The sequence below is a fragment of the Sturnira hondurensis genome, unplaced genomic scaffold, assembly GCF_014824575.4.
Source record: "Sturnira hondurensis isolate 20B ecotype Veracruz unplaced genomic scaffold, ASM1482457v3 Scaffold0017436, whole genome shotgun sequence".
In the NCBI taxonomy this organism is placed as follows: domain Eukaryota; kingdom Metazoa; phylum Chordata; class Mammalia; order Chiroptera; family Phyllostomidae; genus Sturnira; species Sturnira hondurensis.
Window position 1 is genome coordinate 1,495,707 of NW_028090067.1, and position 25,121 is coordinate 1,520,827.

General features: G+C 41.7%; 1 protein-coding gene across 2 annotated transcripts in view; it reads right to left on the bottom strand.

Moving 5' to 3' along the window:
• The window catches only part of SLC2A3 (solute carrier family 2 member 3), a 60,208-nt gene that overhangs the window by 2,525 nt on the left and 32,562 nt on the right, over nt 1–25,121 (bottom strand). Inside the window, exons 1-9 of one of the 2 annotated variants that reach the window (XM_037068138.1) lie at nt 7,783–8,107; nt 6,107–6,199; nt 5,419–5,579; nt 3,844–4,084; nt 3,398–3,560; nt 2,687–2,874; nt 1,804–1,908; nt 1,332–1,433; nt 654–857 (exon numbers count right to left, since the gene is read on the bottom strand). In XM_037068138.1, the coding sequence (XP_036924033.1) occupies nt 654–857; nt 1,332–1,433; nt 1,804–1,908; nt 2,687–2,874; nt 3,398–3,560; nt 3,844–4,084; nt 5,419–5,579; nt 6,107–6,199; nt 7,783–7,797 (1,272 nt within the window). In that variant the 5' untranslated portion in view covers nt 7,798–8,107. Of the gene's footprint in view, nt 1–653; nt 858–1,331; nt 1,434–1,803; nt 1,909–2,686; nt 2,875–3,397; nt 3,561–3,843; nt 4,085–5,418; nt 5,580–6,106; nt 6,200–7,782; nt 8,108–25,121 lie in introns of those variants that run through there. The other variant, XM_037068137.1, reaches the window with a different exon arrangement.

A 25,121-nucleotide genomic window follows, 5' to 3' on the forward strand; every position in this document is an offset into this window, starting at 1 on the left:
AGCCCTAACCCTTTCACAGTGAACGAAAACGGTAACATTTCTTCAGAGATTCATTTAGGAGTCCATCGCTAGCTTAATGTATTTCTCTACGGTTTTGTGTCCCCCCTTTTCCTATTCATTTAAGTTAGCTGCTTCTAAATACCTAGGGAGTATTTTAGGGTTTTTGATTATCACTGTTAAAATCTAGGCTTATGAAAGACTCACAGAAATACAAAATGCATTATAGGTGTCTATTGCAAGTTCTTTTATCAAAGTCAGGTTCAGGTCACTTTACAGCAGGACCCACCTCATTCATTAACACCCTTTACTTAGTGAACTTTTAAGATCACCAAGCCAAAATGCTAATCCAAATGATGGATTTTAAGTATTGGTTTGAAATCCACTGAGGCTTGGCTTATCACTACTCTTCTGTTTCTAGGTAGAACTATGCTTATCTCATTTCAGACCAGTGGTCTTTTAAAAGTTCCCAGTTTTATGCTCCTGCTTCAATCTTTTCTGCTGTCAGTCCTTCTTTTTCTGTATGTCATTAGAAATGGGGGGGGGGGGGGGGGATCTGGTACAAAGCTCTTGAAATATAATCCTTCATTGTGCCAGTAATAATATTGTAAATAAGGCTTATGTGGATTGGGTGAGTTTTGCTTTACTTTACTTACAGCAGCTGAAGGGAAGAGCAGTCCAACCAGAAAGTTGGAGGTCCAGTTGGAACAACCAGCCACCGCCATAGCAGCTGGGCGGGGTCCCTGGCTGAAGAGTTCGGCCACAATAAACCAGGGAATGGGGCCTGGGCCAATTTCAAAGAAGGCCACGAAGAGCAAGATTGCCCCAATGCAGATATAGCTCATCCAGTTGTACTCATCCTACATGAGGAAGGAATAGAGGAAAATTAACATTAAAGATAGCGTGACCTAGGCAGGATCCAGCTTCCCAGAGACGAGCACTGATACACCAAAAGCCTCCTCTGTCCCGTGGTGTGTGATGGAGTCACTGGGCTTAGAGCAAAAACTTTTGGATTTTTGAATCCTAGCTGTGTGATCACACATATACCATTTCTCCTGAGATCATTTTGTCAATTATGAAACAGAAATAATCGCCTCAAGATTATTTTAAGAATTAAAATAATATAATGTATTTTACAAGCTAGATGTTATATATTCGATGTAAGGATTATAGCAATTTAATTACCTATCTGTGGTGACCTACTTTTCTTAAAACTCTGGGCATGCTGCTTCTCCCAAATTTGACTTTATCAATCTCCAGCCTCAACTACTCACCCCTATCCCAGAGACTCAACCTCACCCTCCGACCCCCGTCTTCATTCAAAGAGCACGCACCTTTAATAACAGGGAAATAGTCATGAAGATGGAAGAAAATGCCATCCCTCCAAGGCCAGTCATATGTAAAGTTCTTCTTCCTGCTCTTTCCACCAGAAACAGCTAAAAGAAGAATAAAACGTGAGGCTTCTGCTTTTCTTTTCATGAAAACTGTATGAGCCACCGGAATCTGCCTTAACAACAACAGGGTACTTGTTACACTTCCCCTTTTCCAGTTCAAAGTTTAACATATCCTAGATAACAACCTCTTCTATAACCTCCCTCTTCCCCAGCGATTCTACATGTGCCTGCAAAAAGTGAAGGCTACTTCCACCTGTCACTCAATATCTCTTTGTCCCTCAAAGAGGAATTCAATAACAAAGGGCTGGGAGGGAAGTGGAGATACACGCCACCCATCTCTGAACACCTGCAGCAAGAATTCCTCTCCCCCCTAAGCCCCATCCGCCGAAGATGATCAAACCGTCCAACTCACAGACACTACAGTGAAGATGGTATTGACCACACCAGCACCAATGGTGGCATAGATTGGCTCCTCGACACCCGCATCTTTGAAGATTCCCGTTGAGTAATAGAACACCTAGGAATAAACAAAAGAAGATGCAATTTACTATTTAGAGTATCGACTGTGCTTTGAAAAATGCTTCACAACAAAATGATTTAATCGTATCAATCAAAGCCTGATGAGAAACCAGCAGGGCATGAGGTCAGTATTTAAAGACTATTGTATCTGCAAACGCATAAAAGGTATGGTAATATCACCTCTGCCCACAATCATGACCAGCTTCCCATTTTGTCCCCACTGACTCTCAAGTATCATGGTCTGTATTCTACTCGTAAAAAAATAAACAGACAGGCAAGGCCACCTCAGTATAAAGTTGCCAGTGTGCCCCCACACGTTTTGATTTCCTAAATGTTCCCTGGGGCTTTATACTGATTTTAGAAAGTAAAGTCCTAGGGAAAAGCGACGGCATATAAATCCTCGGATCTCTACTCCCAGATACAACCAACATTCCTGGAGCAGCTGCTACATACATGGCTGCTTCTCTGTGTAAGAAGGTGAGCTCTTTACCTCTAGTCACGTATTTCTTTTTTTTTTTTTTAGATTTTATTCATTTATCTTTAGAGGGGAAGGGAAGGAGAGAAGGAGAGAAATATCAGTGTATGGTTGCCTCTGGTGTGTCCCCCGCTGGGAACTGGCCTGCAACCCAGGCACATGCCCTGACTGGGAATCGGACCGCGATCGCCTGGTTCGCAGGCCCGCGCTCAATCCACTGAGCTACACCAGCCAGGGCCTCTGGTCACATATTTTAAGCGAGATACCGTAGGAGGCCTTGGACACACAGGCCAATACTCACAGCATTGATTCCAGAGAGCTGCTGGGAAAGCTGGAGCATGATGGAGATCATGATGGGCTGCTGGTAGCTCCGCACTCTGAAGAGCTCCAGCACAGTGACCTGCTTTTCCTGCGCCATCCTAGCACTCTCATCTTTCATCTCCTGGATGTCCTGACTCACATCCTGTGTGCCCCACAACCGCTGGAGGACTGGAGAAGAGAGCAAAGAGGAAAGGATAAAGATAAGGTGCTGCTCCAATCCACTTTCCCCATGAGACAGCTAGGGAGAAACCATCTGAGATGAGCCCTGCATGTGGCAATTCAAACCAATGCCCTACTTCTCACTCCATTCTTTTTCTAAAATTCTAACACAAGGGATATGTTTGTTGATTTTAGAGAGACAGACAGAGAGAGAGAGAGAGAGAGAGAGACATCAATGTGAGAGAGAAACATCAATCAGTTGCCTCTTGTACATGCCCTAACTAGGGATTGAACACGCCACCTTTTGGTGTAGGGAATGACATTTCACACAACTGAGCCACACCAGCAGGGCTTCTTACCCCATTCTTTAGGGGTTGAAAGTTCCTAACCAAATGGTAATTAGAAAACTCTTCACTTGGGTTCTGAGGGTCAGAGAAAGGAGATCACCAAAAACAAACGAGATCCAATATTTTTGTCCCTGAATAAACCACAACCCTACAGTTCCGATAGTGAAGGCGTGAAGGATACTCACTCTTCTTAGCACTATCCTCTTCCTTTCTGTTAATTAGCAAGAACCTAGGACTTTCTGGGCAAAATGGAAGGGCTATGCTTTGCAGGAGAGCTGGGAGGATGGTGAAGCCCAACAGCACAGGCCAAAGATCTTCGGTCCCCAAGATGACTTTCAGACCAAAGATCTAGAAATCAGACAAAGATAATACTATAAATACCATACTTTACAGGCCACAAGTTGATTAAAACAAAAAAGTTCAGAAAACCATCCATTCTTTTACCACAGGAAAAGATAAATGTTTCTTTTCCTTTTCTACCCTGTCTGCTTTTTGAGCTATTTGTGAGCTACAATAATATCTGAAACCTACGCATAGCTGAATATGTACCAGACGTTCTTTTGAGTATTTTATGTTAACTCTTTTAATAAGCCTTGAAATGAGCACTCATTAAGTTTAAGTTCTAGAGTACCTGGGCCACCAGAATCCCGATGACGATGCCCAACTGGTTGAGAGTGCCAAATGCCCCCCGCAGGGCGGTGGGAGATACCTCTCCAATGTACATGGGCACAAAACCCGTGCAGAGTCCGCAGAAGAGGCCAATAATCAACCGGCCCAGGATCAGCATTACAACCGACTCGGCTAATTTGCAGAATCCCATAAGGCAGCCACCAACGATTGCCAATAGATTGACAATAAGCATTGAATTGCGCCTGCACGTTTAAACAAAAACAAGTAATGTTAGCAAAATAATCCTTATCTTTCCCCTTCTTTCCTTATTATACTGTTCCCCAAGCTCATACATCTCTTCTCCTGGTTTAACTTTTCCACCTGCCGTCATGAAAACATTTCTACTTGGGAACCAGAATTGATAGTTCTTACATCTCTATATGCAAAAAAACTAACCTAGAGAGAACTATGCCATAGGCACTTGTGATATGTATGGCTGGTCCGTGAACATAACTCAAGTGATATATATATTTTTAAAGATTTTATTTATTTATCTTAGAGAGGAAAGGAAGGAGAGAGAGAGAGAAAAAAATATCTATGTATGGTTGCCTCTCACAGGTCCCCAGCTGGGGGACGTGGCCTGAAACCCTGGCTTGTGCCCTGACCTGGAATTAAATCTATGATCCTTCAGTTCGCAGGCCGGCGCTCAAACAGCAGCCAGGGCTGGCACTGGGACTTTTAAAAGCTCCCCAGGAGATACTAAGAGGTCAAGCCACAGTAGAGAGCCCTTTTAGAGAAAAACCTCATCCCTCGTTCTCAGTTTCGCCCATCTCTGCATTCCTTTCCCTGTCCCCTCGCTCCCCTGCTGTTTCTTTTACTGATAAAAGAAAGAAGAAGCCATGTTAGTTCTGGGAAACCCATGTTAATTTTAATAACTTTAGTAGACAAAAATTGTAAGCTCTCCAAAACAAAAATCAAACAAAACCCAAACATTATCAAAATAAAATAGTTTCCTTTCATTTTTGCGGGGTGGGGGATCCCACCACTTCACTGAGGGCCTCAGGGGGCAGGTTGAAGCTTCTGCAGGACAATGAGATCATTTGTCGTCTCCCCAGCCTCACAGCCTCCGAAAAGCGCTTTTTTTTTTTTTTAAAGAAAACTTGAATTCCACTGACACTTTCAGAACATATAATGAGTAAACAAAATGGTTCTTTTACCAGTCATTACTGAAAGCATTCTACCCTCTAAGACATTTATTAAGCCGGCATAAAATGAAAAGATACAATTTCCTTTTTTCAGGGAAAAACATTTCAGTTTAGTTATTTGGCCATTATCCACATTTGCCAAAGAGTAAGGAACACAAATTTTTTCCTCCCTATCTTGGTATGTGAAGTAAGGAAAGTAAACAACCGACCTTATAAAAAAAGTACATGTCTGGGAAACTCCATTGTGAACTTTATTGGACTGGATTTCCCCTGATCAGAAACTGAGGTGCTCTCATTCAAATACATCATCACCATCCCATCCTAATTCTCACTACCTGTCCTCAGTACAACCAAAGTAGCCCCCCTTTCCTTGCCCAGTTTCTGGTCAATACCTGCCAAAGCGGTTGACGAAGAGTCCAACGGAAAAGGATCCAATCATACCACCGACGGAGAATATGGCCACTGACAAGGACCAGAGGGACGTTAGAAGCTCCTCACTGGGAGGGTTTTCTAAGCTCTCTTCCAAAGTGTAATTGATAAAGTCCTTTATGATCTGCAAATTAAAGTGGGTGATGAGAAGGCAGACTGTTACAGTTGGACGAGAAAAGAGACAAACATCGGGGGTCTTCCCTTCTCTAGGAGGACATTACAATCACTACTCTCCAAGTAGAGAGCCAGGGGATGACTAGGTGGGGATGGGAGACCGGAAACACTGGAGTTAATGTTACTCTGAAGAGCCCAATTTTTTATTTGTTCTGAAAATCCCAGCAGGTAGCAGCAGCACTGATTTCAGTGAGTACCTCTGTGCCCTCCTCAGAGCCCTCTCTTTCCCTTGTAACCACCTGGAAGGGGAAGTATATTACCATGGGGTGAGAGGAAGAATGGGTACAGTGCAGGATATGGGGAGCAACGAACTTTTGGTTTAATGATTCAAGTACACTTCCCACCAATATTACTCCCCCTCTTCAGTGTTAACCAGACTAGATATCAAGTTCATCTGAAATTCTTAATTCTTGAGACCCTACTTAAAGGAGTAACTCCCCTTTTCCAACCCCTAACTTCGAGTTGCCTGGTACTCACGGTTTCCGGAGCGTTGATAACACCAGTGTTGTAGCCGAATTGGAACGAGCCTATGGTAGCCACGGTGATGGCAAAGATCAGAGGAGCAGTGACCTGGGGTGGGAGGGGGAGGGGAGAAACAGTCCTCAACTTCCGATAATTGTCTCTTCCAAATTAAGGAGATATATTAAGATAACGACCTAGGAGTAGTACGAAGATCAAACCTTAATGATATTTAGGCCATGAATGGGAAACACAAAAGAACAGGTTATCAGTGAAGACCTTACTTGGAAATACATGAACAGGCATATAGAGCAAATTTGGGAAGTTGGGAAGGAAAAAGTTTAGGAGGTACTGAGTTAGTCAATCCGGAATTCAAAAAAATTGCTCCAGGTAAAAGCAAACAGAATTGTACTAAGGACTTAAAGAATTTAGGAGGAAAAGACAGATTAGGACTCCTAAAAAAGAGATTATTTTGGAAACAGCTACATCTAGTGCAGTCTCACTGGTACCCTCAATTCCACAGAGGCCCCAGAGCGTGGAGCCCGTACGCCTTCACCAATGAGCCGCTCCTCCATCTCTCTCTCTACCGGGTAATCCAGTGTCTATTCGCTGTGTCCCGGCCCCACCGAAATCCTTCGTTTACTTAACACTGTACTGCTATCCATCACCCAGCAGGGGGAGAGCACAAGTTCGCTCCCAACCCAACACACAGGAGACATATTTGGGGGAAAGGAGACAGAAATCAGCCCAGTATTCTTTCAGCTTGCCAGAAATACTTCAAGCTGGTGTTACCTTAGATTTCCATGTCAAAGAAGGCTCAATATTTATGCCCGAGGCCATCCTTCACACCACACCGTCCACCCATTCATCCAACTCTTTCTCTCTCCAGTCCGACTAGTGGGAGGCTGAGGATTTCAGTTCCCACAATTGACCTTTGCTTCCCAGGCAACTAAGTATAAGGATCCCCGAGGCGCCCCCCTGCCAGTGCGTAGCTCTTTCTGTTCAATCCTTTTTCTTTAAGTAAAAACCTCTTTTCCCCCTCATCGTACTACCCTTGAGAGCCTTTTCTTCTTCCTTCCCATTTTTTTATGCCTTCTCTTACCTTCGCTTATTTTCAAGTAAGTTTACCTTAGTGAAAATGCCTTTCTCCCTACAAATATTGCCTAGTTCACAATAATATATTATTATACCACGAACTCACAATCATAACCACAATAGAAAGGACAACAGGAATTCTCTCTTAGTATCCAGGGAATCTCATAGGTCATATAGCAAACAGATGGGTGGACACCAGGACCCCAAACAAATCTCAGGTCTTTTCAAGGTCTAATAATTCCAGAGAAAACCTCCTATCTCGTCAGGTCCCACACTCCTATAGCGGCCCCTTGTCCCCCGTACACTCACTCAACTCAACCGGTTCAACATCCGTAGGGTGTAATTATGTAAAATAAACCTGAGAAACGAACACACCTTCCCCTAAGACAGGAAGGCAATGGAATTAGAATAAATCCTTTCTAAGGTATGACATTCAAAGAGCATTGGGGGAACTGGCACAGTAGGCTGGAGGAGAAGGGAAAGGCCTGCGGAGGACTGGGTGACTTAGAATAAAACAGAGCAGAGCAATCACTGTTACGGTTCGCCTTTCAGAGCGCACCCAAACACACAAAAATAACTAGTAATTGCATCATCCTTACCTTCTGAGTGCCCATGGCCCTAACTTAATTCTTTTCCAGTCTTCAGGAAAGATCTAGAAGTGGAATTCCAGAGACACCTCTTCCAGCCAACAAATCCTTCAAAAATGTCCTTCTCTTTTCAGGTCTTCAGTGATGCTCTACATCTGACCGTCGCTCTCAACATCTGAGCGCACACCCAGCACCTATTTATAGTCCCTGCAAAGGGTGGAGCCAGGATGGGAGCCAAGCCCCCAGCCCTACCCTAGAACCGCCCCCAAATATACCCCTGATCTTTCGGAATTTTTGTGACACTCAGGCAGCCCCACTCAAAGCAACAACTCCCTCCCCTTTTAAAACCACATCCTTCTCCAACGTCGTATTTTTTTTCTCTAAAGCTCGTCCTCCTTCCCTTTTCTAAAGCAGCCTCTTAGTTTCACAGACAAAATGCTTCTAGAAAAGCCTGGAGGGAGGGCAAATTCACTTTATTTTTTGCTCTCACATCTGCTCAGAATTAAATCAATCTTTAAGGAGAGGAGAATAAATGCTATCTATTAAGGCCAGGTCGAGGGGAGCTGCTATCTGAGAGTTAAGGTTGTTTGAAGGAGTGTAAGCAGAATTCACGATCCTAGGAATTCATTTATCAGCTGCTTTTTGATTGTCGACTGGTTCTACAGGCTTGAAGGGGAGGAAAGGACAGTCAGGGGGAAGAAAAGGGAGGGGAGAGCTGGGACAGTTTGTGGCTCTACTTGTCGTCTGATTGGCATAATCGCTCCAAATAGAAAGGAAATATCCAGAAGCCCGACCAACTGCTCTCAGCTGCAGGAAGGAGAGAATCAACTACCTAAGCGATAGGCTCCAAACTCTTTAATATCGCATCCACCAAACACCCATTGTGAATTCTACCCTTTCTGCAAGTTTGCCTCTAGTCTCCAGTGTACAGCATCTAGAGATGGGACCATGATCGGACTCAGTCCAACAGGTATTTGCAGAACACATAGTGTGTACCAGCCACTCTCCAGGAGTTAGGGGTTCATTAGTATAGAAGACATAAAGTCTCGGCCTTTAAGGAATTTATAGCATTTCCCTTCCTCACTAAAAAAAAGTGGGGAAGGGCTCATGGTGGGGTCGGGAGGGGAACAAAGTTAGTTCTTACACAACTGGAGAGAATGATCAATATCCTATTAATTATAGACTGAATTTTTTGAAAGTATGAGATAAATATCTCATACTAAGCTAATCAAAAAATTGAGCAGATCAGTAGAAAAAACAGGTGAGAAAAAAATGTGAAGGGAGAAAAATGAAGGATAACAAGAGGAGAAGAGGCTCCAGCCTGAGAGAGTAAACAAGGGGAAGCAAACTAGTTGGAGTTGGAGAGTTGGGTAAATTGGAGATAAAATCACAGATCTGAGGGGGGAAAACATCATTGGTCAAACTTCTAATGCCCATCATTTGTAACCCAGCAACCCCTTGAGTTGGAGGAACAGGGTGTTGAGGGAAGCACAATAAATGGACAGAATTTTTCTAGGTAAAGCAGAGAAAGTGTATATTACTTTGGGGTTCTGATTAAGGTCCTAGAATACACACTGAAATTACTGGACCTGAAACAAACCAGATTATGTTGTCTCCTTTCCCTAAAACAGGATATTTGCTAAAGCTGAGAACCGCGATGTCCATGGAAATCTTCCCTAATGGCACACCTCCCCTCCCCCATCTCATCCTGTCTTCCAGGAAACATGTAGCCTGGAGGCCCCTTCAGTTACTACAGCAACTGAATTAGCAGCCAAAGGACAAAGAACACCCCGTATTTCACAGAAATATAATTGAAGCCACTTATGTAATATTACATTTTCCAGTAGCCACATTAAAATTTTTTTAAGAAACAAGAGAAATGAACTTTAATTTCTAATACTAAGTAATATCATTTCAGCATGTAATCAATATAAAAATCAATTCATTTTTTTTCTGCTAAGTCTTCAGAATTTGGTGTCTATTTTACATTTGCCATGCATCTCCATTTTAGACTCTAAGTTTCCCACAGTTAAAGTAATAGATTGTTCTATCAAAAAAAAAATAGAGTTGTGTATAATAGGAAAACATTTTAAATTGCTTCCGTTTTAAAATAATTAAAATTAGTCATTCACTCCTTAGTTGCACTGGCCACCTGTAAATACTCCACGGGCACAACCTTGCAGCTGATAACAAGACAAGCACAGTGCCCTCCTTCTTCTGGCTTTTTCTTTTTTATCTTTGGCTTTATTATTTGACTCACAAATGGCATTCTCGGTTCTAAATCACTTTGTCTGCTCTTTCTCCCTCTCCCGAGCCTTAGAATAAGAATCCTCTAATGTTTTCTGAGAGCAAATGGCATCAGTGAATTAAAAGTAGGTGTCTGTCTTACCCCTTTCATTCACTCAGAGCAGACTCCAGTGTAATTCAGACCACAGTGTTTGCCCCAGTAATTATTTTCCCGGTATTTATTGAAAGAGTAAATGAAATATTTGTGAGGGCCCAGGATTATGACTGTCCCCAAGTGGTTTGTATAAAATCAGTATGACATCTGTAGAATGTCATTTTCTTCTTGGTAAAAAGGAGGGAGAGTGAAAGGGAGATCTGAAATCTGTTTGTTTTCTCTGTGGAAACTCAATCTGAGTGAATTGCCTTTTTTTTTTAGAGAGAGAAAGAGAGAGAGAAATACTGATGTGCGAGAAATAAATGGATCAGTTGTCTCTCTCATGACCCCAACTGGGGACCCGGCCCACAACCCAGGCATGTACACTGACTGAGAATTGAACTGGCAACCTTTCAGTTTGCAGGCTGTTGCTCAAGCCACTGAGCCACACTAGCCAGTGTATGAATGAATTACCTTAAAAAATGCTGGCTAAGAATTTTTGATAGAAAGAATACTTGTACAATATGTATTTGAAAGGTTTTAAGTGGAATTCAATTGACATCTCAAGAATCTAAAAGTGTACTAATTATATGGAGATAAAGTCTTCTTAAACAAGTGGGATCTAATCTCCTGATGCTCCAAGACCAGTTCAGCAGATAGACCCAAATTAGGCAAACCTCACCGGGGGCAACATAATACTTGCTCAATACTGCAGTTTGATGATGTGTTTGCAGGAGATTGGTTGGTTGATTGGGGTTTGGGGTGCACTTTGGGAGCAGGTACCACTGAATCTCAAGTTCCATTCATTCAGGGGTCACAGCTCTGGTGATGGGTCTAGAGGAAGTATGTTAGAGTAGGCGAGCAAGGTAAATGTCCTGAAATGTGTAGCCTGTGTCATTTGATTCATGTGAGAAGTTCTTCCATTTCTATTGAAAACAAAAGAAGAGGAAATGTGGTAGATAAATTTCAAAATGCAGTAAGTTAGGGAGGGATGTTATGAAATCTCTACCTGGCAGTGAAACGTAGGGCTGCAGAGGATGAAGCGAATGAGTGGACTTACGGTCTGAAATTCCTGAGACCAAATCTGAGTATCTGCAGACGTAAATCTTAACCCTAGAGTCCTGTCACCTCTGTGGGAGGATGCGTCCTAGTGTGATAACCAAGTGGGAAAACAAACCCAAAACCCTGAAGTCTGGGAGTACTCTGGGGCTTTAACATTTCAGGACAAAGGCAGGGAAAACTGCCTGTGTCACAGAACAATGAAAACGGCATTTCAAAACACACAAAAAGCTGGTGACTGTTCTAAAGTCTGCCAAGGTTACTACCACTCATTGCTTGTATTAGAAATATTTCTCATAAGAAACACCTTTTGTTTTAGCAGACCGTTTTTTAATCTTCCTTTAGTAGTTTAAATGTAGACAAAGTTCATTTTGAATCTGAAAACACCTTATAAAATACACACTCAGGGTAAAGAAAACAAAAAGAGAAATTTTGATCTTCCTGTCTAAAATGGGCTTCAATTATTCATCACTCCAACTGCCCTGAGGGGTCTAATCTCAGCTCCTAGACCCTTATCACTTTCTAAGGGGTCTTGTCTCCGCCAGTCCCTTCAAAACTTAATACATCACACACCAGTGCTAGATGCACTATCCTAAATTAAATTTTTTTAAATATTTTATTTATTTATTTTTAGAGAGAGGGGAAGGGAAGGAGAAAGAGTGGGAGAGAAACATCAATGCCCTGACTGGGAATCAAACAGGCAACCCTTTGCTTCATAGGCCGGTGCTCAATCCCCTAAGCTACACCAGCCAGGGCCTAAATTAAACTTTTAATCAGCCCTGGCTGGTGTAACTCAGTGGATTGAGCGTGGGCCTGCGAACCACACGATCGCAGTTCGATTCCCAGTCAGGGCACATTCCTGGGTTGCAGGCCAGTTTCCAGGAGGGGACGCACGAGAGGCAACCATACATTGATATTTCTCTCCCTCTCTCCTTCCCTTCCCCTCTAAATATAAATAAGTAAAATCTTAAAAAAAACTTTTAATCATATCAATACCTATGCAAATATCCTCAATGGTTATTGAATAAAGTCAAAATCAGTGCTGCCCAAGAGAAACATGTAAGTCACACATGAAATTAAAAATTTTCCAGTAGCCATATTTAAAAAATAACAAAAGCAAACAAGGTGTTAATTTTAACATATTTTATTTAACTTACTTTACCCAATTTTCTCATTTCAACATGTAACTAACATAAAAATTATTAATGAGAGAAGTTTTCTCTCTCTCTCGGTACTAGACCTTCAAAATTCAATCTGCATTTTACACATAACAGCACATCTTAATTGGAAGACTAAATTTTCAATGATAGTTGAAATGTGTTTAACAAAGACATTTTACACTGTTTCAAATTTTTTATATTGCTTTTGATTTTTATATATGAACTCAAATAAATTAAAATTAAATTCTTTAGTCACACTGGCCACCTTTCGCGTGCTCAGTAGCCACATGTGGCAAGTGACTAACCTATTGGACAGTGCAGACCTGGGCTCCTCAGCATGGTCTGGAACCTGGACTAACCACCCAAGAAATACATCTCCCCTTTGCCCAAGCCAAACTGAACCATTTGTCAGTTTCAAACAGGCCCCATTTCCTGTCTCAGTTTTTACTTTGCTACTGTCTCTCTTACAAGTCTTTCATTCCTACTTGTAAAAATCATTCTCATTATTCAATAGTCAATTAAAATCCCCCCAGCCAAAGAAAATCCATTTGAAGATTATACATGACTTAGATATATCATTCTATCTTGAATTTTGAAAAAAAGATTTTATTTATTCGTAGAGAGGGGAAGGGAGGAAGAAAGAGAGGGAGAGAAATATTGATGTGTGAAAGAAAAATCCACCAGTTGCCTCTTGCACACACCCCAACCAGGGGCCTGGCCTGCAACCCAGGAATGTGTTCTCACCGGAAATCAAACCAGTGACCTTTCACTTTGTAGGAGACACCCAACCAACTGAATTACTCTGGTCAGTGAGGGCTCTATCTTAAATTTTAGATATTTAGGCTGGAACTCCATGGAAGCATGATCTGATTTGATCAGTTTTCTATGGCCCAAATCAGTCAGCTATGCTTGTCCCTTGTCACCTCTTTAATAAAATCCAATGATTAATTTCTATTGAACAATTAATCAGTTTGTAAAACCATCCTATGAAGACCTGTAAACTTTGCTATTTAATACACTCCTAAACTTTTTGAATATATGCCCTTGTTTAATGCTTACCTCTTTAGAAACTTCATTTCATGATTTTTAAGATTCTATTTATTTATTTTTAGAGAGAGGGGAAGGGAGGGAGAAAGAAAGGGAGAGAAACATCAATGTGCGGTTGCCTGTCAGGCACCCCCTAATGGGGATCTGGCCTGTAACCCAGTCATGTGCCCTGACGGCGAATCAAACTTGCGACCCTTTGGTTTGCAGGCTGGCACTCAATCCACTGAGCCACACCAGCCAGGGCTCATTTCATGCTTTTAAGTCTGTTTGTCAATTCCAAGTAATTATTATTTTTTGGATCAAGTATTCTTTAATACTTGGCAGAGATTAAATTGATTTACCTGGCCATAGCATTGTATGGATTATATTTATTGTTAACAGTTGATAATATGTCAGAATATACTCTAAACAGTATCTGCAAAGAAAACGAGGTCTCTCTAGTTGATAAAGATCTTAAGAAAAAAGAAGAACCCGATTACTAAGAGGGGAAGTGAGTGTCTATGTCATAATTCAAACTAAAAAGAACTGCTACTTTATATAGCACCTGTACACAATTCAGTCCCAAACTCCCCCAAGTCCCCATGTACCAAACTAACTCTGAAAAGCAACACGGACAAATCTTTGGGTTTATCTTTATAGACTCCTTCCAGTGTTTTCTTAACTGGTCTTTCAGGATTCGAGAAAGAGGAGGCACTCTCTCCTTGCAGAGCTCTCAGTGCTTTCCTAAAACGATCAACCACCACTAAAGCAGAGGCTTCCTCTCAGACACCTCCCCTTACTGATCACACTTGCCATGGGCGGGGCACAAATATCTTCCTCACTGGCCCACTACTTGTCCTTTCTAACACCCAGCAGAGGCTTGACCTTATCATGTTGTCTATTTCCTCTTACGATCAATACAAGGAGGAATAGGTAGGAGTGAGAATTATTTAGTGTAATTGACTAAACAGGTCTGGGGGTCAAAAGAGCAAAATCTGAGTCCTAACTCTGGAACATGAACTAGAACTTAGACATATGAACAGATCGTTTAACTTCTCTCTCACTTTTAGTATTTAAATTGGAGGCTGCGACATGCAGCTAATGGAATTATTGTAAGAATTGAATGAGATAATTCAAGTGAAAAAAACAAAAACTCTAAAGCACTAGCAAATATTCTTTCAATTTGCTGATCAGCTGTTTATTAAATACCTACTGTATGTAAGGTATAGTCCTAGGTGGAGACAATACAAATATCACTAAGACAAAGTTCTTATCCTCAAAGAGCTTACATTTTAACATGGAAAAATGCCTATGTGATGGTTAATTCTATGTGTCAGCTTGGCTGGGCCACCACAGGGCCTAGATATTTGATGAAACATTTTGTATGCGGAGTTTTTTGGGATGAGATTTACCTTTAAATCAGTGGGCTTTGAGTAAGGCAAATTGCTTTCCATAATGTGGGTAGGCTTCATCTAATCAGTTGAGGGTCTGACTGAAACAAAAAACTGACATCCCCCTCTCCCCAGGCAAGAAAGAATTCTGCCAGCAGACTAGACTGCCTTTGAATTTCAACAGCAACTGGGTCTCTAGCCTGCCAGCCTCCATAATCACATGAGAAAATTCCTTAAAACAAATCTCTTTCTATGTAGAAGTAGCTTTGAACTAATGGTTAGACTCTAGAAGAGTTGTGAGGTACATCTGATGATATTCAGATGGGACTTCAGGCTTGGAGAGGATGTATCTTCCTAAAATCTGTATGTTGAAGTCCTGACCTCCAGTACCTTAGAATATAACTGTATCTGGAGACAGGACCTTTAAAAAGGTTAAGTTTAAAAGAGGTTTTTGGGTTGAGTTACACTAGTTAATATATGTCTTTTAAAAAAGGATTTGCTGTTGAATGGAGAAGAACTCGAGTGGGAAACATAGAGACCCATTGGGAGGCTACCAGTCCTGGTGAGAAATGATGAGAGCTTAGACAAAAGTAGTAGCAGTGGAAGCAGTGAGTTGTTTGATGTAGAATTTGTTTTCAAGACAGAAATAACAGGGTTAATTGAAAATCTAGATGTTGGGAGTAAAAGACAAAAAAGTCAAGAATGATCTCAAAGCCCTGGCTGGTGTAGCTCAGTGGATTGAGCACAGGCTGCAAACCAAAGGGTCACTGGTTCGATTCCCAGTCAGGGTACATGCCTGGATTGTGGGCCAGGTCCCCAGTGGGGGCCACGTGAGAGGCAATCACACACTGGTATTTCTCTCTCTCTTTCTCCCTCCCTTCTCCTCTCTAAAAATAAATAAAATCTGTTTTAAAAAAAAGAAAAGTTTTGTTTTAGACTTAAGTCTGACTTATTGTTAGGATATGCATTTATAAGTGAACATTACTTCTATTTCATCTTTAGATTCTGAGAATGAAAACATACAAAAAATATGGTTCTTGCCTTTAAGGTCTCATGGAAGGGGATGGAGAGAGACATAGAAAGCAGGGTTTTTGTTTTGTTTTTTAATATTTTATTTATTTATCTTTTTAATTTTTAAAAAAATTTATTTATCTTTAGAGGGGAAGGGAAGGAGAGAGGAAGAGAAATACCAATGTATGGTTGCTTCTTGTGTATCCCCTGCTGGGAACTGGCCCGCAACCCAGGCATGTGCCCTGACTGGGAATCGAACCACGATCATCAGGTTCACAGGCCTGCGCTCAATCCACTGAGCTACCCCAGCCAGGGCTTGTTTTTTTTTTTTTTTTTTTTTTTAAATGAATAGGCTTTATTTGGTGGGAGCAGTTTTAACATTATAGAAAAATTGAGTGGAAACTACGTACAGTTCCCAACTACCCCCTCCATTTCCCTATTATTTCACATCTTGCATTAGTGTAGTATATTTGTGACAACTGATGAACCTATATTGAGACACCATAGTCACCCAAACTCCATAGTTTACATTAGGGTTCACTCTTGGTCTTGGTCCTGTCTTTACAGGTTTGGAAAAATATATAATAACATGTGCTCATCAGTGCAGTGTCGTATAGAACAGTTTCACTGCCCTAAAAACCCTCTGTGCTTTGCCTGTTCATCTCTCCTTCCCAGCCTCCAGCCCACCTCCCCATTCCCTGGCAACCAGTGTTTTTGCTATTTCCATAGTTTTGTCTTTTGCAGAATGTCATATAGTTGGAATCATGTAGTATGTATTCTTTCCAGATAGCCTCCTTTAAAAATTTTTTCAATTTATTTTTAGAGTAGGGGGAGGGAGAAAGAGGGAGAGAAACATCAATGTGCAAGAGGCACACTGATTGATTGGTTGCCTCTCACACACCCACAACTGGGGGCCTGGCCCACAACCCCCAGACATATGCCCTGACTGGGAATTGAACCGGAGACCTTTTAGTTTGTAGGTCAGCAATCAATCCACTGAGCCACACCAGCCAGGGCTATAGCTCATGTCTTTTTAGTACTGAAAAATATTTCATTGTCTGAATGAACCTATTTTTTCACCTATTGAAGAATGTCTTGGTTGCTTCTAAATTTTGGCAGTTACGAATAAAGCTCCTGTAAACACTTGTGTGCAGGTTTTGTGTGGATGTAGGTTTTCGTCATCTCATTTGGGTAAGCACCAAGGAGTGTGATTGCTGGATCATAAAAAAAGTGTTTGTTTGTTTAATGAGAGAGAGAAGGGAAAGAGAAACATCAATTTTGTTGTCCCACTTATTTATGTATTTATTGCTTGATTCTTGTATGTGCCCTGACAGGGGATGGAACCCTCAACCCTGACATATCCAAACTGACCAACTAAGCTAGTCAGCCAGGGCCATAAACAAGTATTTTATTATTATTTTTTAAACAAGTATTTTAAATGGCAACTTCTATGTAATGCCAACAGAGAAAACAGTCTGTTGCTTTCAGGAAGCAGAGAGCTTTCTCTGAGTTCCTCCTGTTTATTCTAGCAATCCTCTAAAACCGTAGATGTCCTTCCTTCTCTCTGTGTGGTTATTAACTGGACCTTATCACCAGGATACCCTTTCCTGGCTCGTTTCTAGAAAGACAGTTACTGAATACTGATAACTGAAGCATTCTGCTGACTCATATCCACCCTTTCAAAAATACTGTGAGCAAGTGTCAATCTGTGGATTGAGGTAATGAGCAAAGCCATTTTTCAATACAGTGTTTCACAATTAAAGGTCTTTGTTCTTTTAGCAGGGCTCTTTCCTAACTTTGGTGACCCTCCAGAGCCCCAGAGCCAACTCAGGAAAAAAAAAAATCATCAGGTTCCCTAGAAAGAAAAAGGCTATTGAAGCTCTAGGGTGGCATTTATTAACACGGGGTTCTAAGATGGACGAGGCAGAAACACAACCCCCCTGAAGGTGATTCAAATGTTGTATTTCAGTGTACTTTTCCTAGGGGGAGGCAGGCCATGAGCTCTTACCGGTCTCAAAAATGAGTACAGGATCCAGAGAACAGCCAAAGGAGCTGGCAAACCATGGGTGTGGTAGCTAGGGGGAGGAGAAGAATCTGCCCCTTCCTGTGTCATCAGAGGAACTGCAGTGTGTCAACTGCAGGTACTGTCTGCTTTCACACAGCTTCTCCTCTCACTCTCAGAGACGATCTGAACTACAGGTGGAATCACAAAGAATAACCTTGCCCTGGCTGGTGTAGCTCACTCAGTGGATTGAGCTCAGGCCTGCGAACCACACGATAGTGGTTCAATTCCCAGTCAGGGCACATTCCTGGGTTGCAGGCCAGTTTCCAGCAGGGGACTCACGAGAGGCAACCATACATTGATATTTCTCTCCTTCTCTCCTTCCCTTCTTCTCTAAAGATAAATAAATAAAATCTTTAAAAAAAAAAGAATAATCTTTTTTCAAGCCAGAGGCTCTAATTCCCTCCTTCTTGGGGGGGGAGGGGGCGGAGACAAGAGAAAGTAGTCCTCTGAGAGTGTAGGAATGTGCCACTTACTATTAGGGTGCTTTAGCAAGAAACACAACCCATCCTTGGAACAGGGTATCATCTGGAGACTAAAAATACTTCATGTCTACTCATCCAAGTGGTGATGGTAATATTTTAGCGTTTGCCTTTAGTAACTCGAAGAGGAAGAGATGTGACCCAGCTAGGCTCAGCTCCTGAGCTAAACTAAGAATCATGTATTCTTCAAAACTGTCCACATGCATTCAACAAATGTTACCAAATGCCCATTATGCCTCACGCAGTTTCTAGCCACTATACTTGTAATAATTCTATGTCTTCTACATGTGCTCCATGTATCATGTGGAAGTACCATGTGATTTTTCTGTGTAGTTAAAAAAAATCAGTTTTACTGGAAAATAACTGAGGCTATTAGCCTTTCTTATTTTCAGCCTCAAAGTGAGTCAGGCAGTCACAGAAATCTTTGGATGAGGCGGGCCCAGAAACCAAAGAATCTCTTTTTAGTCAGTGTCGACCCCGTAGGAGCTACGTAAGCTAGTGCCTACGTGCTTCTCGAAGCGTTAGCCAAATCTCCGAAGCGACCAGTTCCGTTACTGGGAGCTGACCAAAGCCTCTGGTGCCTTCATTATTCTGCTGCTCCCCCGCCCCACGGAATTTATTTTCATGATAATGCTACCCTGGGGTGCAGGCAGTTGTCAGTATTTCCCTAATTCTCCTGCTTTTCCTCATCCTCTTTGGTCCTCGGTGTCCATTTGACATGAATACCATGATCTCATTCATGGGTGTGTAAAACTCTTGAGTGCTTCTTGCATGGTTGTATGCAAACTTAATGAGTGACTACGTACCTGTTTCAAAAATGTGTGCAGTAAGTGTTGACTTTGATGCCCTGACCCCATAATCCTACAACTGTTTAGTGTTCAAATGTTGGGAAGTTACTTTGATTACAAGCACAATCTAAATTCTTCAAATGTTAGGTTCCAGGTGGACTTTTTTTTCTTTTAAACCTCACCTGAGGATATATTTTACTGATTTGAGAGACAAAGGAAGGGAGAGAAAGAGAGAGAGAAACATCAATGTGAGAGAAGCATTGATAAATTGCCTCCCCCACACACCCCACCAGACTGGACTGGTGATCCAATGCCCAGTCTAGGTATGTGCCTGACCTGCAATTGACCTGAAACCTTTTGGTGTAGGGAAGGATGCTGGAACCAACTGAGCCACCTGGCCAGGGCTCCAGGCAGACCTTTAAATCCAATTTAATACCAATTACATGTAAATAGCTATTTTATTATTTTTTGTAAACACCTGTTTTAAGCTAATTAGAAATTTAAAAGTTCCTACTTGTTTTTACAAAATTAAGAGGAAAGAGGAAAATTAAATTTTAACAAATGGCCCTTTAAGGGCTTTGGGTCTTAGCTTGGACGGAAAGCTAAGAAGGGAAATTCTACCCCAATATTTTGGAATTTAGGACTTACTACCACAAAATATGCCTTTTAGGATGTTATTTTAAGGTGGTTTTGTCGACAGACTTGTAATAAACCATTGACCTCCCCCCTCATTGACTAACAGAATTTAGATAGAAGATTTACATCAGAAAGGGAGCTATCATCATAGATAACTGTAGTTTAATATAAACTAGTGAATGGTGGACAGGGAGAAAACTAGCTAAGCCTGTTTGATCAAAGTCCTCTCTGCCTGCCATTGTTAAAGATGGGCCAGCAAACATTTATTTACCAAACATTTGCTTTTCTAGCTCCATGTGAATTGCCTGCCTCTCCTTTGAAGTCCCAAACCAGAACTGTCACCCTTCACCTTAGCTCAAGGCAGCATATAAACCTTAACCACCTTATCGGTCCTGGGCCCCATATTCGATTTTTTTTCTACCATACTCACATTTTGCTTTATTTACTGTCAAGATATTTTTTCTACTAACCTACACACATGCATACATTATTTAAAAGGTATTTTTGTTTGTATTGTTTAGAATTTGCTTTTCTAATAATATAACCTGGACATTTTCTTAACTAAACATTCTTTTGTCTGAGGGTCTGAACATATTGTTTTTATTTATTTCTTCTTTTTTTTGTTGAATTTATTGGGGTGACACTAGTTAACAAAATTAGAAATTTCAGGCACACAATTCCACAATACATTATCTGTACACTGTATTGTGTGTTCCACATCCCAAGCCAAGTCCCTGTCTTTCATCATTTATTTCCCCTAATGGGACCCATATTATTATGAAATCCCTACATGCAAATAATAAGCTTGGTTATTTTTCACCTGTTACTCTGACTCAAAGTAACTTTCCGCCATGTGAACACTAAACACTTACAGATTTACTAGATCAGCCAGAACAGTTTAGAAGATTAAGAGGAAAATTCTTCTTCCTCCCTCACAGTTTGATATTCTTTGGGCTGCTCCCTCTCCTTCTTAACACTGTTAATGAGGAGCAACAGATCAAGAGAGTGACAGCAAGAATGAAGAAGACAGACAAATAGTCTGAAAAATCCACAGTGGGGTGTAGGTCAGGGTTAATTTATTCCTTCACTCATACAATTCTACTATGTTGCCAGGCCCAGTTTTATTTTATTTATTGATTTTAGAGGGAGGATGGGGAGAGGGAGAGAGAGAGAAACATTCACCTGTTGTTCCACTTATTTATGCCTTCATTGGTCAATTCTTGTATGTGCCCTGACAGTGGATGGAACCTGCAACCTTGGCGCATCTAGCAGATGCTTCAATCAACCAAACTACCTGGCCAGGGCCAGGCCCCGTTTTAGACACTCACTGTGGTGAAGGTGGTAGGAGAAATCTACTCCCAGTTTGCTCGGGACCTCATCTGAGTGAGTGGGTTGGAGTTACATACACATTTTTACTTTTTATTTCTATTTTAAAAATATTTTAAAGCAAGCGTGATTCAAAGCACACATTGCCGAGTCAGACATCCTGGGTTCGAATCCTGTCTCTACCACTTCCACTGTGTGATCTGGAGAAAGTTATCTGGCCTCACTGTGCCTCTGTTTCCTCATCTGTAAAAGGAAGGCATTGACAGAGTCTATCTACTTCATAAGGCTTGTAATGGCGATTAAATTAAATCAGGTCATATATGCAAAGTACTTAGAATAGTGCTCAGATTTATCTACTACCGAGAAGAGTGTTTCTATGATGATTTAACTTCTCACATGTAATTGAAGACTTTTTGGAAAGTCTTTAGGGGAAATGAATGGGGATCTAGACTTTCATGCGCGCAGAGCAGTAACCTCTTTGTCCCTGGGCATACATATTCAAATGTAAAATCAAATAGGTACGTTTGCTTCTTCTTTTAAGTTTGAAAAATACCTGTATTACACCTAGTATATACAAGTTTATTCTCTTTTTTAATACCTCCATCAATTCTTCCTACTCTTCCACTCCCAGTCAAGGTGCATCTATCTGGGCCTCTTATTTCTCCAGCCTCTTGAATGGCTCAAAATAATCGCTTTTCTCCGTACCAGCCCTGCCCACTCACAGTGCTCTCTCCCGGCGCTCATCCCACTATCCGATTTCCACGTCCCCCCTTTCCCTTCTTTTGCACTCCACTCAGTCTTTTTATAATCCCTCCATCCGTTTCCACTTTCATCCTCTTCGTTGACATCTCTCCCGCCTTGGCTAAAATTGGTCCGGTTTTATCGGAGACCGAGAGCAGATACGAACGGGGGGGAAAAGGGTGTGCCTGCGACCGCGCAGGGCCTGGACCAAGTTGACTCAGCCTCCCTGCCGGGATTCCTGGCTCAGGCGGCACCGGAGGCGAGCGCGCGGCCGTGCCACCCTGCACGTCCTCCCGCGGCTGCGACGGGAAGCCGCCGCTCACGCTCACAGCTGCGGGCACCAGCAGAGCCGCCCCCTCACCGCTGCTGAGCCGGACGCAGAGAGGAACTGGCTGGCGGCAGTGCCCAAACAACTGGACCGAGAACGTTGCAGTTGACAGGAATGCGCGGCATCTCTGCGAAGATGTCCAAGATTATACAAGGATTTTGCCTCAAGTGCAGATATTTTTGTCGTAGGCAACTAATCCCCAGAAATCCCCACCAAAAGTACTACTCAGCAGCCTCAGCCGTCACCCCCTACGGCTGTCCCAATGACGATGCCGGTTTACCCGGAGATCTTCTTTTCTTTTTCTCCCTCTTTGCTACATTTCATCCCACATTTCCCACTTCCACACGGCCTCGGATCTTTACAAAATCTTCCCCTCCTTTTTTTTGCTCCTGCAGCAACCCTATTCTATTTTTAAAGTCAATTTATTTTTGTATAAAATACATAAAATAGAATTCATGCATTTTATGTGTACAGGTTGATCACTTGACAGCTAGATACGCACACCCGTGCAGCCCCCGCGCCATAGATTTGCACCCCCTCGGAAAGTTCCCCTCGGCACCCTGATTCTTGGCTGCTGTTAACTCTGTCATTTTCCAACAACACCTTACAGTTTTATTTTCATGCAGTCATCTTTTATATATATCAGCAAGTATTTACTAAGTACCTTCAAACACAAATGTCTTTACAGAAATAAGCAACTAAAGCCACTCAATGTAAAAAAAAAAGGTACATTTAATATGTGACTCAACTTTTTGCTCTCCCTGCACTTACATATTTCTGATAATTCTCCATATTTAGATCCTCAGATTACTTGGTCAGCTGACTAATCCTTCTTGAGAAATAAATGATTTCTTTTGTTCTCCTAAGGAAGGCAGTGGTTGAATAAAACCCAGGAGACCCAGAATAACCAATTAGGAGGATGCTAGGTGGGAAATGACTAACACATACATTTCCTGGCAGCCTGAGAATAGGCACGCCCTGATGAATGTGGGACTGTCACGGGCACTGTTTTGAAAACATGTAGACAGAAGTCCGAGAATGCAGACTTTTTATCTATGTAAAGGCTACTGGAAGGCTCCTTGGGCAGGGGGACAGGATAAGACGCATAAAAGTCTTAGGAAAAGACTCATAAGGAAAAAACGTCAGTGTGGACAATTGGGTTTAATGAGACACATTAGAAAAGATGGGAGAGTAGGGTACTGAGGAGAGAGAAGGAAAATTTGAAGGCTCCCCTCCCTGAAAGGTGTGTTGAATGAGGAGAGGGTGAAAAATCAATCTAAGGGAAGCAGGCGTTAAGGACACGAAGATGAAAAAGAAGAAGAAAGGAAGGAAAGAAAGATTTGTTGCAATATTGTTGTAAACCTGGCCCTCTTCCTGAACCAGTGACACAGGGTTTCTGCTTCCCTGTGCGGCCCCTTGTTGCTCAAGCGTAGAAAACCGAGCCATCGGACAGCGGCTCTGCACAGCCTCTAGATCCGCTTACCAGAAACGGAGCCTCTGCAGTAGTGCTGGCACTTGTTAGACCTGAAACTTCTCCAGAAAAAGAACTTGTCTTTTAGTGGTGTTAGAACTGAGGGCGAGTTTCTTCTGTCCTTTAATTTGTGTTTTTTTTCTTTTTTACTCAGGCATAATATACATATGGTAAAGCAGGTAAAATGCACCAATGTTAAGTGTGCAGCTGGATGGCTATTTCCATCTGTGTTCACCTGTACAAACACTACCCTTGTAGAGATCTAGACTCCAGAATACTTTTGGCTCCCCAGAAGGCTTCCTTGTGCCTGTCCCAGGCTGTTCCAGCCTCCCTCCGCAGAGGTGACCACTGTAACGACTGCTGCTAGCACCGTCAATTAATTTTATTGCTCTCGATCTATGTATGAATGAAATCCTAGCGTGTACTCTTGTGCCAGGACTTGTTTTCACTCAACATAGTGTCTATGAGTATCAATGTCATGTGTATCAGTGGTTCCTTCTTTGTTATTGCTGAGTAATGGTCCCTTTATGAATATGCCAAAATTTATTTATCCATTGCCCTGTTGATGCACATACTATTGTTTTCAGTTTTGAACTATAAACATTCTTGTCCTTTGCCACGCGTGTGAATTTTTTAATATACACAATTTGACTACAAATTTTTTTATAAAACAAGATGCAACATTCTAAAAAATGTTGCAAAATTTACTATTGATACTAATTCCTATGAGTTTGTTGTGCTACCATACACAAGTCAAGAAACTAAAGAAACCATTAAATATTTAGAAACATTTAACAGCCAGAGCCTTAAAATCTAACTGTATGGAGTAGCCCCTCAGAGAGCTACAACCTGCATTTAAAAAAAAAAAGATTTTATTTATTTATTTTTAGATAGAGGGAAAGGGAAGAAGAAAGAGAGAAACATCAATATGTAGTTGCCTCCTGCGCACCCCCCACCGGGGACCTGGCCTGTAACCCAGGCATGCGCCCTGACTGGGAATGGAACCAGCGATCCTTCGGTTCACAGGCTGGCACTCAATCCACTAATGACACCAACCAGGGCTATTTGGTATTTTAATAAAAGTCTTTTATATACATTGTTTCAATTGATCTTCAGACTTCTTGTGTGTGAGGTAAGTAGAGTAGGTGATACTATCTCCATTTTACAGATACGGAAACTGAAAAAGAATTTAAATGCCCAATTTAAAGTTGTAAGTTAATATGTTGTAAATCAGGACTAGAAATCACATTTTCTGATTCCAGGTCAAATTCATTTTTTCTTTTACATTTCTCTTAGTTCACTGGCCTCATGAGAATAGAGAAGTCACCCTAATGTCCAGTTTGCCTGGGTCTTCCAGTTTTAGCACTGAAAGACCCTGGGCAATTGGGATGGCTGTTCACTCTGTAGAATAAAGAAATGATGCCTGGCTGGTGTGGCTCAGTGGATTGAGTGCAGGCCTGCGAACCAGACAATCACAGTTCGATTCCCAG